A 15,496-nucleotide genomic window follows, 5' to 3' on the forward strand; every position below is an offset into this window, starting at 1 on the left:
GAGTAATTAAATTAAGAGTATATGTAACTATATACCAGTTAATATAGTGTATAGAGCAATGTAATATCCAATCAATATCGCATATGGATCAATGTACAAATCAACAGAATAAATATTACCTGTAAGACAATATAAATCAATAGATATATCAATTTAAATAACTTATTGATCCAATATCCATACAAATAATGTATACAGATATTGTAGAAGATTGTTTAACTGATGACCTATCCTCTGGATATGTCATCAGTATCTCATTGGTCGGGTAGGACACCCAGGACCCCCATCGATCAACTGTATGAGAAACCACTGACGCTCTCCGTAGCTTCGCAGCCTTTTCTCTGATCACCAAGCACAGCGCCGTACATAATATAGCGGCTGTGCTTGGTATTGTGCTCAGCCCCATTCACTTCAATGGCGCTGAGCTGCGCCTAGGCCATGTGATCAATGAACGTGATGTGGACACAGAGCTACTGTTGAGTGCCTTCTCCAACAACTGTCTGACCTCCATCGTTCAGATCCTGATGACCTATCCAAAAGGATAGTCTGAAGAAATATATGAAAAAGCAGCACACATGAGTCTCCACGACCACTACGGTATTCACCAGTCACGCCGTGACCGCAGATCCTCAGCAGTCACCAAGACAGTAGAAAATAGAAGGCGACAGCAGCATCTTCAATATCTTCTTTATTGATGAGACTTCAATGAATGTGTACACGAAAAAAACAAATGCAACGTTTCGGCTACATGGTAGCCTTTATTAGGCAATGCTTGATAAAGGCTACCATGTAGCCGAAACGTTGCATTTGTTTTTTTCGTGTACACGTTCATTGAAGTCTCATCAATAAAGAAGATACCGGAGATGCTGCTGTCGCCTTCTATTTTCTACTATCCAAAGGATAGGTCATCAGTTAAACAATCTCGGAAAACCCCTTTAATGTTATATATAAATAGATCCTGCGTAGCAATCTAATATTCAGGTCAATGGCGAGCCAGTCATTCATTTCATTTCATATGTGGGATGTGTACCCGTGTGAGTGGCACTTTATAGAAGACATATCTGTGGGCATCCAGAATACTAAACATCAACCCCTCGAAGTAAGCGAGTGGATGTTCATCAGTATTCTGCACCTGTCACAATCAATACCATTGGGACCTGGCTGTGACCTGTAGTGAACTAGCATTTTGGCCTTGCATCAGCCATCTGTAGCGGCTACCATGTATATGGAACCATGCCATTGACATGTTCAATAATTCATAGAATACTAAAAACCACCATATTCTTGATAAGTTTCATTACAAGGGAAATATGGGCGAGGGGTTGGGGGGCACATGAGATATCTCACTGAGTAGTAAGCAATCCAAACAATTAGATGGCTGACTGACAGGAAGCCACGTAATACTCCGACACCAAGTCCCTGAGAGATAAGGAAGTTCCATGCTGCCCATGGTTATTACAGCATATTTTTGCCATTTCTAATATTCTACTGTATCAGACTTATTCCCATTTATCTGGAATAGTTCCTTCATTCCACAAGCCTAGGATAAATGTTTATTAGCACATTCTTCGGTTTCTCTAGTTCAGACCTCGGTCAATGAAGAACACTGTCTTAACATGAAACCGTCAAACTTCAGAGCAATATAAATGTTCAACAAAATGACTATTGCTGTCAGTAAAATCCCTTTATGTCCGATTTTCAATAAACCTGAGTTGCATTGAAATTGAAGAGAATCTGGAGAAGCCAAGCAGAATCATCTATAGTTTTGCGATAAAAGATCCCATATAACTTGTATTTTATTCATTTATATTCCTGCTCTTTCTGGACATAGGAGTCTGGTGGGGAGTCCCTTTGCATGACTGTGCATAGAGAGAAAGCCGTCAACCTCTAACAGAACCGCCTACTGGACTCCCAAGCCCAGAAAGGAATATAATCAGCAAGCTATAATAGATATTTCCCTCCAAAAAAATATAATTAATAATATTATATATACACTGCTCAAAAAAATAAAGGGAACACAAAAATAACACATCCTAGATCAGAATTAATTAAATATCCTTCTGAAATACTTTGTTCTTTACATAGTTGAATGTGCTGACAACAAAATCACACAAAAATAAAAAAATGGAAATCAAATTTTTCAACCCATGGAGGTCTGGATTTGGAGTCACACTCAAAATTAAAGTGGAAAAACACACTACAGGCTGATCCAACTTTGATGTAATGTCCTTTAAACAAGTCAAAATGAGGCTCAGTAGTGTGTGTGGCCTCCACGTGCCTGTATGACCTCTCTACAACGCCTGTGCATGCTCCTGATGAGGTGGCGGACGGTCTCCTGAGGGATCTCCTCCCAGACCTGGACTAAAGCATCTGCCAACTCCTGGACAGTCTGTGGTGCAACGTGACATTGGTGGATAGAGCGAGACATGATGTCCCAGATGTGCTCAATTTGATTCAGGTCTGGGGAACGGGCGGGCCAGTCCATAGCATCAATGCCTTTGTCTTGCAGGAACTGCTGACACACTCCAGCCACAAGAGGTCTAGCATTGTCTTGCATTAGGAGGAACCCAGGGCCAACCGCACCAGCATATGGTCTCACAAGGGATCTGAGGATCTCATCTCGGTACCTAATGGCAGTCAGGCTACCTCTGGCAAGCACATGGAGGTCTGTGCGGCTCTCCAAAGAAATGCCACCCCACACCATTACTGACCCAATGCCAAACCGGTCATGCTGGAGGATGTTGCAGGCAGCAGAACGTTCTCCACGGCGTCTCCAGACTGTCACATGTGCTCAGTGTGAACCTGCTTTCATCTGTGAAGAGCACAGGGCGCCAGTGGCGAATTTGCTAATCTTGGTGTTCTCTCGCAAATGCCAAACGTCCTGCACGGTGTTGGGCTGTAAGCACAACCACCACCTGTGGACGTCGGGCCCTCATATCACCCTCATGGAGTCTGTTTCTGACCGTTTGAGCAGACACATGCACATTTGTGGCCTGCTGGAAGTCATTTTGCAGGGCTCTGGCAGTGCTCCTCCTGTTCCTCCTTGCATAAAGGCGGAGGTAGCGGTTCTGCTGCTGGGTTGTTGCCCTCCTACGGCCTCCTCCACGTCTCCTGATGTACTGGCCTGTCTCCTGGTAGCGCCTCCATGCTCTGGACACTACGCTGACAGACACAGCAAACCTTCTTGCCACAGCTCGCATTGATGTGGCATCCTGGATAAGCTGCACTACCTGAGCCACTTGTCTCATGCTACCACCGTCATCGACTCATGCTACCACTAGAGTGAAAGCACCGCCAGCATTCAAAAGTGACCAAAACATCAGCCAGGAAGCATAGGAACTGAGAAGTGGTCTGTGGTCACCACCTGCAGAACCACTCCTTTATTGGGGGTGTCTTGCTAATTGCCTATAATTTCCACCTGTTGTCTATCCCATTTGCACAACAGCATGTGAAATTGATTGTCACTCGGTGTTGCTTCCTAAGTGGACAGTTTGATTTCACAGAAGTGTGATTGACTTGGAGTTACATTGTGTTGTTTAAGTGTTCCCTTTATTTTTTTGAGCAGTATATATATCAATATCAATATGCTCAGCTTATCCTGCCCTATAATATGCTGCTGCTTATAAAACTGCATTTTCATGGTGACAGGTTCACTTTAAAGGGGTTGTCCCACAAAAAATATTCTACAGTTTTCAAACCAGCACCCGGATCTGAACACTTTTGTAATTGAATGTAATTAAAAATTTAGAAAAGCCACAGAGTTATTCAAAAAAATTTATCTGTATAGCGCCACCTGCTGTTTGCCATTTTTCTTATTTCTTTGTCCTGCTCACTGAGATGGCCGCACATGCTCAGTTTCATCCTTCAGCTGACTCCTGAGCTGTGATAGGTAGAGCATGGACACGCCCCCTGAGCTGCAGCAGAAAAGACACTCCCCTTGAGCTGCCATCTTGATATAAATCTAGAAGAGCAATGAATTGGGAGATCTCTGGATCCATGTGAGGTACAGGGCTGGTTCTAGCTTTGTTAGAAAGAGATTGGGATGTACTATATCAGTGATGGCTAACCTCCGGCACTCCAGCTGTGGTGAAACTACGACTCCCTGCATCATCTATTCATTTTTGTGGAGTTCTGAGAACAGCCAAACAAGTGTGCATCTTGGGAGTTGTAGTTTTACCACAGCTGGAGTGCCGGACGTTAGCCACCACTGTACAATATGATGTAAAAAATGAAAATCAGACATTAGTCATGGGATAACCCCTTTGAATTAAATCGCTATCCACTGAATACGTGTTGTCAACTCTAAGGACCATAATTAGACGTAAAAATTAACCCCCAGTTACCCTAATAGAACAAATTGTCAATTCAAATGTAGAGATCACATTATGAGGCTCTCACCATGTCATGTCCTAGAGGTGGCAGATTGTCCACTTGGCTCAGATCATCGTGTGCCTGTTGAACTGCATGCATGCTGGTGTTAATGGTCCCCATCAGAGCTTGCTGGGCTGACGTCTGAAAAGAAGACAACCATGAATATGAAGCACATAAACTTAATCTAATTCACTGTTAAAAAAAAAATAAAAACAGATCTGTCTCCCTGTAGAAGAATGTGATCCAGGAATATATCACGGACACACACATTTACATATATAAAACACATATAGACACCCGGCCAAGCTCCATTCATCCATAGACGTAACAGCAGATGCAGCCATTGAACAAAAGCAAACCGAAGAGAAGGCTTTTTCTCCCAGCAACGTCCACGTCCTTACAGAACACTGCAAATATTTTCCAGCGTCCTCGAAAACGAACAGAAAGTAGGTTAGGAGACAATTCTGCTAATTAACAGTGACATATGGCCGGATGGTTTGGGATTTGATTAATTGAAAGGATGAGCATAACAAGACATTTCATGAACCGCAGACCTAGACAAAATGATTCTATGTTTTCTCCCACACAGAAAATGGGCACAAGTGTACAGAGGAGCACGTGAGGGGGCGGCATCCTGTCACTAGGATTTTATTCCCCCAGACAAAAAGGCACATTCGACACATCTGTAACGCCGGCACATAAAATGGGAGAGCAAGCCTTCAATGAACCCAAGAAGAAATTGCATAATAATAAAGAAATTAAAAAGAGAAGTAATTTTCGTATCCCAAAGCCAATTTGATGTCATCTTGTGTTATTTTTATCTTTTGTTCCCATTCAAGATTTCATTCTGCAGCCAGTAAAATATTAAAATTCCTTCACACGGCCAATGGAGCTTCTCTGAAGGGCTTCCAGTTCCATTTCCTCAGCGGAGTTTAGTGTATGTCGAGTACTAGCAGCTATCCTGAATCTAATTAGCGGACATGGCCGGGGACGTGTTTACTTTTGCGTGATATGGAGTCATTAAGCGAGTGATCAGCTTCATCAAGCATGAGATTACGCCTAAGTGAGCAAGTGCGCTTTGTAACGGAGAAACGTTCATCTGCACAAAAGAGAAATTAGCATCATGGCAAATCAAAAAGAGTGGAGAAAACACCCAGGAAATGCTCCAGTGACACTAACCAGGGAGAGAATAATGGGAGGTATGCGGAGGCGATCAGCTCGCTCTATTACCGTACCATGTTAGAGTTATTTTTTAATGTGTACTTGTGATTTAATTAATAGACTGCTTCAGGACACTGGAAAATTCAAAAAACAGAATGGGAGTCTTGTTAAAGGAGTTGTCCAGCTTTTACCAAGTTTATCCTCAGGATAGGCTATCACATGCTGATCGCTGGGGTCCGAAACCCCATACCAGCTGTTAGTGTAGCTCCGGCAGTGGGACTACATAAGGCCTCTTTCACACGAGCGTGACGGATTAGGTCCGGATGCGTTCAGGGTGAATTCAGTGAAACTCGCACCATTTTGCAAGCAAGTTCAGTCAGTTTTGCCTGCAATTGCGTTCAGTTGTTCTGTTTTTTCCACGAGAGTGCAATGCGTTTTTAATGCGCGTGATAAAAAAACTGAAGGTTTACAAACATCTCTTAGCAAACATCAGTTAAAAACACATTGCATCCGCACTTGCTTCCGGATGCGATGCGTTTTTCACTGAAGCCCCATTCACTTCTATGGGGCCAGGGCTGTGTGAAAAACGCAGAATATAGAACATGCTGCGTTTTTCACACAAGGCAGAACTGATGCGTGAAAAAACTTTAAATTAATGGGTCAGAATTCAGTGCGGGTGCTATGCGTTCACGTCACACATTGCCCCCGCGCGGAAAACTCGCTCATGTGAAAGGGACCTAACTCTGTCAACTGAATAGAATCGCACAATCTTCCATATCCTCATCCTTCTCCTCTTGCTTTCTAAAACTTAACATGAATAAAAACAGAATTTAGCATCTTTCCCCCATCTTGCTCAAACAGTCCACCCCACTCCCTGCCCAACAGACCTATCTATCACGATCAACGGCTGCACATTCTCCCCGGTCAACCAAGTCCGCTGCCTTGCAGTGACCTTGGATTCTGCCCTCTCCTTCAGACCGCAATCCAAGCCCTTTCCACCACCTGCCGCCTCCAACTAAAAAAATATCTCCCGAATCCCTGCTTTTCTCAGAAGTCTGCAAAAATGCTTCTACATGCCCTCATCATCTCCCGCCTAGACTACTGCAACATCCTCCTCTGTGGCCTTCCATCTACCACTCTCACACCTCTCAATTTTGCTGCCCGACTAATTCACCTCTCACCCTGTTACTCCTCTGTCTCTCCCCTCTGCCAATCCCTTCACTGGCTCCCATTGCCCAGCGAATTCAGTTCAAATAAGGCTGTCCACAACTTGTCCCTTCCCTACATCTCTGAGCTACTTTCCCAATACATCCCCAAAAGTAATCTCCAATCCTCACAAGACCTCCTTCTCTCCTCTACTATCACCTCTTCCCACAATTGCCTCCAAGATTTCTCCCGTGCCATACTCCGGAACTCGCTACCCCAACATATCAGACTCACCTTCAGTGGAATCCTTCAAAAGAAACATGAAAATCCACCTCTTCAGACAAGTCTACAACCAGTGACCCTGCTGCCTCTATACCGCCATGACCAGCTTTACCCTCTCCTACTGTGTCCTTCTCTCATACCATGTAGATTGTAAGCGCTCATTTGCAGGGCCCTCTCTCCTTCTGTAACAGTTTGTAACTAGTCTTGTTCATGCCTATTGCCTGTATTAGGTATGTATACCCCTTATCATATGTACAGCTCCATGGAATGAATGGCGCTTTAACCACTTCCCAACCGCCCATTGACTATAAACGTCCTGGGGCGGTTGGTTTCTCTCTGAATGGATGTTCTGGAACGTCCATTCAGAGATGGAAGCTGCACACTGATCGTGCAGCTGCCGAGCGGGGGGCCCGCTGTCAGTGACAGCAGGGCACCCCAGAAGGCAGGGACCGTTCCTGTGTGTCCCTGCCTTCTAGATCGCTTCCTGTCCCGGCCCGGTGGTCATGTGACCGCCGGGGAGTGCAGGAGCAGTCGGGCCTTCCATAGACCTCAATCAGCCTTGCACTGAGGCTGTACAGCTCTGTATTATGCTGTACAGCCTCTCTGGGGGGGGGGGGGGGGGGGGGTATTTCCACTGTAACTGGGGCTACTATGTCAGCCCCAGTTACAGGAGAAATCAATGGTCACGGATCAGCGGGTGTGAACCCACTGTGCCACTGAATGGCTATACTCTGGAGGGGCGTGTCAAAGCAACTACCTGGTTTTCACTAGAGCCTCAGATGGTGAGGATAGACTTAAGCCGTTAGGGTAGTTGCCAGGGGCTACTCCAGAGCAATCCCCGAGTCACTGGCAGCTGGTCCAGGCAGGACAGGAGGTACCGGAAGTACAAGCGCCACCAGGCGGGCAGAGCAACCAGGAGCAACTGTGCAGGACCAAAGGATAAGGCAGATATGTGGTCAGACAGGCAAAAAGCAAGGGCAGGCAGTACAGGTACAGGTCAGGCAATCTGGCAACAAGATAGACAAAGCAAGCAGGCAGGGGCGAAGTATGGATCAGGAGCACACGAGAGTATCAGGAACCAGCAAACCCAAGGACCTTCACACTGAGGAATCTGGGAAGAGGGCTGAACCACTTAAATACATACAGGAGAGCTAGAGTTGGTCAGCGAGGTCACCTGACCTAACCCACACAGCCCAGGGAGTGATGCGCTCCGCCCTTAGAGCAGTGTAACACGAAACCAGCCGAACTCATGCTGTGTCCAGGGCTGAATGGAAGCTGTGGAGCGGAATCTTCAAAAGCAATAACACCTACAGAAACAAAGCCCAGGACCGCAGCGGGTGAAATGGGAAGCACTGGGCACATGTCACCGCGGCGATAAGTGGGGGAACAGCAGCCTCTGTTACATCAATAGTGAAAAAATAAATAAAAAAATATTAAAAATTGAAGTTAAATGTCCTCCAGAGGTCTTGTATGACCTTATAGGGGACACAAAGTGTAAAATAAATAATTTTAAAGATAAAAAAAAAATAAAGTGTTTTGTAAAAAAAAACATTTAAAAAACAGACTCTTTAATATCATATGGTGAACATCATAAAACAAAATATAATATAGTAAATATTGCGCCAAAACAGATTTTTTAGTAAGCTCACCTCATGATTTTGTTTTCTAAAAATGCTCTTATTGTGTAAAATGTTAAATAAAAAAAATATACATATTTGGTATCGCCGCGTCCGTAACAATTGGCTCTACAAAAATATCACATGATCTACCCCCATAAAGTGAACGGTGTGAAAAAAAAAAATAATTATGCCAAAACTGTTTTTTGTCACCTCGCCTCACAAAAAACGTAATATAAAAAAGTCGTATGTACCCCAAAATGGTAGCAATAAAAAAGTCACCTCGTCCCGCAAAAAAAAAACAAGCCCTCACACAAGACTATAGCCAGAAAAAAAAAAAATATATGGCTCGGAAAATGGCAACACAGAAACATGATTTTTTTTTTCTAAAAATGTTTTTATTGTGCAAAATATAAAAATAAAAAACTAGACATATTTGGTATTGTTGCATCCGTAATGACTGTATCTATAGAAATATCACATGATCTACCCCATCAAGTGAACAGTGTAAAAAAAAAAAATGACACCAAACAGCTATTTTTGTGACTTCACCTCCCAAAAATTAGATAAAAAGCAACCAGAAAGCCAAATGTAACCCAAAATGGTGCCAATAAAAACTACAGCTTGTCTCGCACAAAATAAGCCCTCACGCAGCTCATTCAACAAAAAATAAAAAAAGTTATTGCTCTTAAAAACCATGACAGAAAATGCCATGTCAGAAAATTCAGATGCGGCTCCTTCCCTTCTGAGCCCTGGCGTATCCCCACATAACAGTTTACAACAACAATTGGACTGTTAATGTACTCAGAAGAAAGTGGGTAGAGAATTTGGGGGGGGGGGATATTTTCCTGTTATCTTTTGTGAAAAAGGAAGTTTGGGCCTAAAGCACCATTTTCTTGTAAAAAAAAAAAAATATATATATATATATCTTTTTCATTTTACAAGTATTGAAAATTCTATGAAAAAGCTGTTGAATGAAGTGTTCGCTACACTCCTTAAAAATTCCTTGCGTGGTGTAGTTTACAAAATGTGGTCACTTTTTGGGGGTTTTCACTGTGGGGTTACCTCAGGGCCTCTTCAAATGCAACATGGTGCCCAAAGACCATTCCAGCTAAATCTGCCCTCCAAAAACCATATGGCGCTCCTTTCCTTCTGTGCCGTGTGTACCCAAACAGTGGTATACAAACACATATAGGGTGTTTCTGCAAACTGCAGAATCAAGGTAATAAATATGGAGGTTTGTTTTGTTGTTAATCCTTGATGTGTTCCATGAAAAAATTGATTAAAATGGAAAAACTGCAAAAAAAGTGTGACATTTTGAAATTTCACCTCTATTTTGCTTTAATTCCTGTGGAAGGGTTAACAACATTTCTAAAACCAGTTTTGGATAGTTTGAGGGGGGTCATTTCTAAAATGGGGCCATTTATGGGTTGGTTCTATTATGTAAGCCCCACAAAGTCACTTCAGAACTGAACTGGTCCTTAAAAAGTGGGTTTTGAAAATTTTCTTAAATAATTTTAAGACTTGCTTCTAAAATTCTAAGCCTTCTAACGTCCTAAAAAAATTAAATTATATTTACAAAATGATGCCAACATAAAGGAGACATATGGGGAATGTTAAGTAATAAATATTTTATGATGCATTACTTCCTGTTTTAAAAGCATAGAAATTTAAATTTAGAAAATTGCAAATTTTTTAAAACTTTTGGTAAATTTGGGATTTTTTTCATAAATAAAGGTGAAATATATTGACTCAAATTTATGACTAACATGAAGTACAATGTGTCACGAGAAAATCTCAGAATGGCGTGGATAAGTAAAAGCATTCAAAAGGTATTACCACATAAAGTGACATGTCAGATTTGCTAAATTAGGCCTGGTCAGGAAGGGGGTGAATGGCCCGGTCTGGAAGTGGTTAATAATAATTAATAATAATAAAAGAACAACTGAGTAGTGGTCAGAGCTCGTCACTGCAGCACAGCTCCTATAGACTTTAATGGAAGCAGCACTGTAGTAACAAGCTCTCTATCCCACTTCACAGTTGACGGAGCTATGTAGTTCCGACGAAGACATGCAGCGCTGGAGCTACACCTGATCGGCGGTGGTGCCAGGTGTACGACACAAGTCCAGAGGATAGGCCAACACTTGAAGGGGTTGTCTCATGGCATTTATCATGCAGAGCAAGTTACTACAAGGAACTTACTAATGTATTGTAACCCCTGGATACAAGCAGTGTATAATGTGATGGAAAAATGAATCCAGCCAGCAATGGAGGCAATATGGACAATCACAATACATTAGTAAGTGCATTGTATTAACCTTCTTTACGTGATAAATGCCAGTTGCTGAAGTGAGACAACCTCTTTAATAAAAGCTGGACAACCTCTTGTATCTAAAAGTTCAATACATTTTGATTGAAGTTTTCCGTGGTGCGCATGGGTGAAGAGTTGGGATTGAAGGGTGGGTGAGAAAGTTTGAGAGTTTGCGCTTTGGAAAACTGGATCTTTTACTACACAATGCAAATGATGTACATATTTATATTTCAGACCTAATAAGATAGAGTTGGACAAAGGAGATTCCAGAGAAAATACAGTGAGCACCACACAAGAGACTTACTAATGCTATTACACCAGTTTTACAGCATAAAGGCTTCGAAAACTGCTTCAACGCTGGGTACCACATTTAGCATGTATGACACTGCATCCCTGACTGCCTCTAAGCTAATCTTAACCAGGCCTAATTTTGCAAATCTGACCTCTGTCACCTTATGTGGTAATAACTTTGGTAGTTACAGACACAGCGATACCAAATATGTCTATTTTTAATAATTTTTTATGTTTATAAAACACTTATTTTACACTTTGTGTGTCCCCCATAAGGTCGTACAAGACCTCTGGGGGACATTTAACTTCACTTATTTTTTTCCCCCACTATTGATTTCTCCTGTAGCTGGGGCTGACATAGTAGCCCCAGTTACAGGGGAAATACCCCCCCCCCCCCCCCCCCCCCCCCCCCCCCCCCCACCAGAGAGGCTGTACAGCAGAATACAGCGCTGTACAGCCTCAGTGCAGGGCTCATCTCTTTCTAAGTTATGTAAAAAGCGCTCCTTCAGCGCTGTGTATACAGCGATCTAGAAGCCAGGGACACCCAGGAATGGTCCCTGTCTTCTCTATGCGCCGCCCTGCTGTCACAGACAGCAGCTGAACAATTTGCGTGCAGCTTCTATATGTAAATGGATGTTCCGTCCATTCAGAGATAAACCCGGCCGCCCGGATGTTTATAGACTATGGAAGGGTCAGGAAGTGGTTAATACAACTGTACTAGGAAAAGGATATTGTGCCCTATATTCTGTTAAGCCATATACAAAACACAAAACTTTCAATTTCAGTTCACTTATACTTACTAGTGGAGGCATGTGACCTCTGTGCATCTGGCCTGTGGTAAGTTGTTGCTGAGCTGATGGCATGGTGCCAATGTTAAAAGTCTCTGGTCCACTTGACCCTGACCGTATAATTGCAGGCAGAGCGACTGTGCCATGTTCAGGCTTACCAGGCCGGGTGACCTGCTGCTGCTGAAGAATAGTAGATCTGAAGAAAGAGATGTGTTCTGTGTTAGGAAGAACTTTAGTTCAGGGATTTTTATTCTTTATTCTTTAATTCTTTATTTAGGTTTTTCAACAAAAGGTAAAACTGGGAAACAATATGGACAGACAACCATACAACCGTATTGTATTACATGTTTACAGACAATGAGTAAGGTATCCCAATAATGTTCAAACACTGGTATTATATGTAATCTTCTACTTTCATGAAATCCATCTGCCGTAGGTTTTACTTAAAGGGGTTGCCCCACTAAAAATATTCTACGGTTTTCAAACCAGAATCTGGATCTGAACACTTTTGTAAATGCATGTAATTAAAAATTTTGTATAGCCAATAAAATATATATATATATATATATATATATATATATATATATATATATATATATATAAATAATCAAATAGAAAGCAGGACTGCACTCCAAAATGTGATGAAAAAATCAAAGCTGTTTATTCACCCAATTAAGCCATAACATGGGTGAATAAACAGCTTTGATTTTTTCATCACATTTTGGAGTGCAGTCCTGCTTTCTATTTGATTATACTATTGGGGATTGCCGTTGCCCCCTTTTGGACATTGCACCCGCTTGTCAGGTTGGTGCTCCCGTTGGACTTTCTTTTTTTATATATATATATATATATATATATATATATATATATCTGTATAGTGCCATTTCTTTGACCGGCTCATTAAGAAGGCCGCACATGCTCAGTTTCATCCTTCATCTGCCTCCTGGGCTGTGATAGGGAGAGCATGGACACGCCCCCTTAGCTGTAGCAGAGAAGACACGCCCCTTGAGCTGTCAGCTTGATATAAATCTAGCAGAGCAAAGAATGGGGAGATCTCTGGATCCATGTGAGGTACAGGGGTGGTTGTAGTTTTGTTAGAAATGTATTATCATGTACTATATGATATCTGACTTTCATTCTTTACATTATTCATGGGATAACCTCTAAGACTTTTGGTCCACCTATCCACAGGATCCACTTGTCCAACATGTTGTTGGCTTAAGTCAACCATTCTTCGGATCTCTAATCCGAAGCTTGATTTGCTCAACACTAGTAAAAATATTATACGTTATAGTTATTAGATTTCTAGAGAAGGGTCATTGATACAGGGAGTTATTCGAATCGCCCGATTGGAGTCGGGAAGGATTTGTTTTTTCCTAAAATGAGAAAAATTGGCTTCTGGCTAATGAGGGTTTTTTGCCTTCCTCTGGACGGATGTCTAATTTCAGCCGTACAAACTATGTTAAGGATTTTTTCTATTGTGTTTTAATCACTGAGTTTCTCACAATTAAACCAAATATGCAAGATATTTCCTAAACCTAGCATCTTCAGCAGACTGGTGACTGCTTAAAGGGGCTGCCCAAGTTATTTTTATTGATGACCTATCCTGAGGATAGGTCAACAATATAAGATTGGCGGTGGTCCAACACCCCTGCTGATCAAGGCTCATGCACACGAACTTATTTTCTTTCCATGTCCGTTCCGTTTTTTTTGCAGACTGTATGCAGAACCATTAATTTCAAAGGGTCCGCAAAAAAAACACAAGGTACTCCGTGTGCATTCCGCTTCCGTATGTCCGTATTCCCATTCCGCAAAAAAATTAGAACATTTCCTATTATTGTCTGCATTACGGACAAAGATAGTACTGTTCTTTTAGGGGCCAGCTGTTCCGCAAAATACGGAATGCACACGGACATCATCTGTATTTTTTGAGGATCCGTTTATTGCAGACCGCAAAATCTATATGGTCGTGTGAATGAGCCTTCAGGTGGTTGAAGAGAAGGCACACGCCGTGCCAGCACTGCCTCCTGTTCATTGTTTACCTGCTCTCCGTCAAATCCACAGCAGCGAGCAGTGTAATTACACCTAAGCCGTCCCATTCATTTCCAAGGGACGGCTCGCTCCTATACACTTGTATATGAATGAACTGTCACATTGAAATGAATGATGATAGGTCATCACTAAAAATAACGGACAACCCCTTTAAAGTCCATTCTGTGGAGCAACTCTGGTGGTTTATACCAGTGAGAGACTAGCATAAAGGGGCATTCCAGTTTTCCGATATGGATAGCGAATTCTTCAGATACAGTGGATATAAAAAAAGTCTACACACCCCTGTTAAAATGTCAGGTTTCTGTGATGTAAAAAAATGAGACAAAGATAAATCATTTCAGAACTTTTTCCACCTTTACAGGGAGTGCAGAATTATTAGGCAAGTTGTATTTTTGAGGATTAATTTTATTATTGAACAACAACCATGTTCTCAATGAACCCAAAAAACTCATTAAATATCAAAGCTGAATATTTTTGGAAGTAGTTTTTAGTTTGTTTTTAGTTTTAGCTATTTTAGGGGGATATCTGTGTGTGCAGGTGACTATTACTGTGCATAATTATTAGGCAACTTAACAAAAAACAAATATATACCCATTTCAATTATTTATTTTTACTAGTGAAACCAATATAACATCTCAACATTCACAAATATACATTTCTGACATTCAAAAACAAAACAAAAACAAATCAGTGACCAATATAGCCACCTTTCTTTGCAAGGACACTCAAAAGCCTGCCATCCATGGATTCTGTCAGTGTTTTGATCTGTTCATCATCAACATTGCGTGCAGCAGCAACCACAGCCTCCCAGACACTGTTCAGAGAGGTGTACTGTTTTCCCTCCTTGTAAATCTCACATTTGATGATGGACCACAGGTTCTTAATGGGGTTCAGATCAGGTGAACAAGGAGGCCATGTCATTAGATTTTCTTCTTTCATACCCTTTCTTGCCAGCCACGCTGTGGAGTACTTGGACGCGTGTGATGGAGCATTGTCCTGCATGAAAATCATGTTTTTCTTGAAGGATGCAGACTTCTTCCTGTACCACTGCTTGAAGAAGGTGTCTTCCAGAAACTGGCAGTAGGACTGGGAGTTGAGCTTGACTCCATCCTCAACCCGAAAAGGCCCCACAAGCTCATCTTTGATGATACCAGCCCAAACCAGTACTCCACCTCCACCTTGCTGGCGTCTAAGTCGGACTGGAGCTCTCTGCCCTTTACCAATCCAGCCACGGGCCCATCCTTCTGCCCCATCAAGACTCACTCATTTCATCAGTCCATAAAACCTTAGAAAAATCAGTCTTGAGATATTTCTTGGCCCAGTCTTGACGTTTCAGCTTGTGTGTCTTGTTCAGTGGTGGTCGTCTTTCAGCCTTTCTTACCTTGGCCATGTCTCTGAGTATTGCACACCTTGTGCTTTTGGGCACTCCAGTGATGTTGCAGCTCTGAAATATGGCCAAACTGGTGGCAAGTGGCATC

At 42.3% G+C, this 15,496-nt stretch overlaps 1 protein-coding gene across 1 annotated transcript in view; it reads right to left on the bottom strand.

The window, feature by feature from the left end:
- The window catches only part of TLN2 (talin 2), a 124,049-nt gene that overhangs the window by 82,262 nt on the left and 26,291 nt on the right, over window positions 1–15,496 (bottom strand). The window contains 2 exon segments of the mRNA XM_040413675.1: window positions 4,399–4,512; window positions 11,979–12,162. Of these exon segments, the coding sequence (XP_040269609.1) occupies window positions 4,399–4,512; window positions 11,979–12,162 (298 nt within the window).

Source organism: Bufo bufo, chromosome 1 (genome assembly GCF_905171765.1).
Source record: "Bufo bufo chromosome 1, aBufBuf1.1, whole genome shotgun sequence".
In the NCBI taxonomy this organism is placed as follows: Eukaryota; Metazoa; Chordata; class Amphibia; order Anura; family Bufonidae; genus Bufo; species Bufo bufo.